Raw genomic sequence first — 2,762 nt, 5'->3', positions numbered from 1 at the left:
TTTTCGTTTTCATCTTGGTCATGTTTGCAAAGTTGTACGTAGAGGAAATGTTGCAGATAGAGCTTCGGTTTGCTTTGGTTCTCCCAAAGAGTATTGCTTCGGTTGTGTCTGGCAGGTGCAGACTGCGGAGGCTTTTATGTGGCTGGTGAATTGGTGTGATGTGCCCATGTTGCACCCACTTTTGGATACACGGCTTCAGCACATCCTTGGCTACTATAGTATGGATAATCTTGAAGTTTCCAGATTCTTTTCTCTCTCCCTCAGACATACATAAATATACATATAAATATATGCGTATATATATATATATATATATATATATATATATATATATATATATATATGTATATATATATGTATATAAATATAAATATATATATATATATATATATATCATATATATACCCCTATATATATATATATATATATATAATATATATTAATATATATACGTGTGATGTGCTGCAGTGTGCGTGTGTGTGTGTGTGTGTGTACATATACACATGTATGTAAATATGAATATATATATATATTTAAATATAAGATATGGATACATATATATATATATAAGTATATATATGTATATCTATCTATCTACCTATCTATCTATCTATATATATACATATATGTGTGAGGGTGTGTATATATATACATATACACACACACACACACACACACACACACACACATATATATATATATGTGTGTGTGTATGTGTGTGTGTGTGTGTGTGTGTGTGTGTGTCAACGTGTGTGTGTATGTATACACACACACACACACACACACACACGTGTGTGTGGATAAAGCTATAAATGAATAACTTAACGACGCATGAGATGTAATTAATGCATTTCGATTATCTCGTTAATTACATCTCCTGCGTCATGAAGTTACTCAGTCTCATTTATACCTTTATCTACATTTATCATAAACCTTATTTGTAAATGTACAGATGTGATCCTGTGTGAGTGTGTGCATATCTGTGTGATCATCCACTTACATTGAGAGGTATTTCCTCTCAAATGTACACATACAAACACATATGATATACATAAGTACACATACATTTGTATTGTGAGAAAATAAAAAAAAAGGAGAATAGAAAGAAAAGAAAAAAAAAATCAAAATGGATACAAAAGTAGATAAAATAAAAATAAGAAAAAAAGGATTTCCTCTTTCAAAAAAGGGGGGGAAGAACAGGAAAAAGGGTGATAGGAAAAAAAAAAGGTGAAAAATCAACATTTCGTTAGTTAAACCTATACAGTTTACCGAACAATGATTACTAAAAAGCACTTCCACCAATTATTCAGATTTTCTTTTTTTCACTTTTAAACGTTATCCCTAACGCAAGTTAACAGTTAATTGATATTCGGTTATAAGCAAACCAATTATTAAAACGTGAATATTGTAACCTATCCCATTATTATGAGAGAACAATCACAGCAAGCTACGTTTAATAACATTATCTTAAATGTTAGAACAAAGTAATAATCAGTCTATTTATCCACCCATGTCTGAACATACATACATCATAAACACACAAATATGTATGTACATGTAAGGTATATATATGTATACACTTAAACGCGCTCAAAACGTTTAAGTAAGATATTAATCTTATGCAATAGCATACTTGGATTATGGAGGATTTCACTTGTTTGAATATCTTTTTCCGTTTTCACTACCAATGCTTGACGAATCAACTCTTAGATATATACATTATACTGAAATAGCAGGAACGTAAATATGCTGATGTGTATGTAGTGTGTGGTCCCGCATGATTACATTTCACATCAAAAATTCTACCATAAGTAGCCTCCAAGATGGCCTGCATAAACGCAAAGTCTATAGAAGATCAAAGAATAATCGCAAACAAAGGATAATCGAAAGAAAGTACATATTTTTACCTCCATAGATAGCCTCAAAATGGTCTACGGAAACATAAAGACTATAGAAGATCAAAGGATAACCGTAAATAGAGGATAATCGAAAGACATTTTTTTTTTTCAAACTCTTCTTAAAATATTTTTTTACACCCTACAACAAATAAAAGCTAATCATCCATTGTTATTACAATAAAAATATTCGTAAAAGTATTTTCTCCCCATGTCACATTCATTTACTTTGATTCCTCTGAAATCTTGGGAGCAGTGATCGTCAAGACGCCATCGGAAGACATTGCTGATGTCACGGCCTCCAAGTTCACTTTGCCTGGGAAGTTGAAACGTCGACAGAAGCTTTTCATGGACTTGAAGTCGCCATCTTCCTTTTCCACTCTACCCTCCACCACCACGTGTTTATCCTCCACTCTTACTTTGACGTCTCCGCTCTTGAAGTCATGGACATCCAGCACAACCTGCATATAAATAGAATTTGAATTGTTTAATTAATTACCTAATGTTCAACTGTACGAATATATGAATAAGTGTTTTCACGACCCTCATGGTTGCTAGACGAGATAAGTAAACCCGTGACTCTGGTCGTGTTCAGTGAAGGCCATGATTTTGTTCTATTTCTCAGAATTACATTCTATTTTCCTTCCATCTACATATATGCATTTGTGTTTATGTGCTCCTAATGATTGCTGAAAAGGATTACTAACCTTATGATTCTGGTCGTCTTCACTGAAAGCCATGACTTGTTTCTCCTCCTGCAGATTACGTTCTTTTACATGTCTGTAGCTACTCATGAGATCACTGACGGATTTGGCTTCTCCCCACGTATCCATGATTTGGTCGATAGCTGTTTCAAAGTGTTTCCGA

At 33.2% G+C, this 2,762-nt stretch overlaps 1 protein-coding gene across 1 annotated transcript in view; it reads right to left on the bottom strand.

The window, feature by feature from the left end:
* Nucleotides 1–2,099: 2,099 nt before the first annotated feature.
* Nucleotides 2,100–2,762, bottom strand: part of LOC147471236 (uncharacterized) — a 5,225-nt gene continuing 4,562 nt past the window's right edge. Inside the window, exons 6-7 of the mRNA XM_086540175.1 lie at nucleotides 2,603–2,762; nucleotides 2,100–2,356 (exon numbers count right to left, since the gene is read on the bottom strand). The exon at nucleotides 2,603–2,762 is cut by the window's right edge and continues 148 nt beyond it. Of these exons, the coding sequence (XP_086396301.1) occupies nucleotides 2,120–2,356; nucleotides 2,603–2,762 (397 nt within the window). The 3' untranslated portion in view covers nucleotides 2,100–2,119. The remainder of the gene's footprint in view (nucleotides 2,357–2,602) is intronic.

Source organism: Penaeus japonicus, unplaced genomic scaffold (genome assembly GCF_977035675.1).
Source record: "Penaeus japonicus unplaced genomic scaffold, GWHDUDI00000001_assembly GWHDUDI00000009, whole genome shotgun sequence".
In the NCBI taxonomy this organism is placed as follows: domain Eukaryota; kingdom Metazoa; phylum Arthropoda; class Malacostraca; order Decapoda; family Penaeidae; genus Penaeus; species Penaeus japonicus.
Note: the sequence above shows the minus strand (reverse complement) of the source record. Positions and strands in the feature narration are given on the sequence as shown.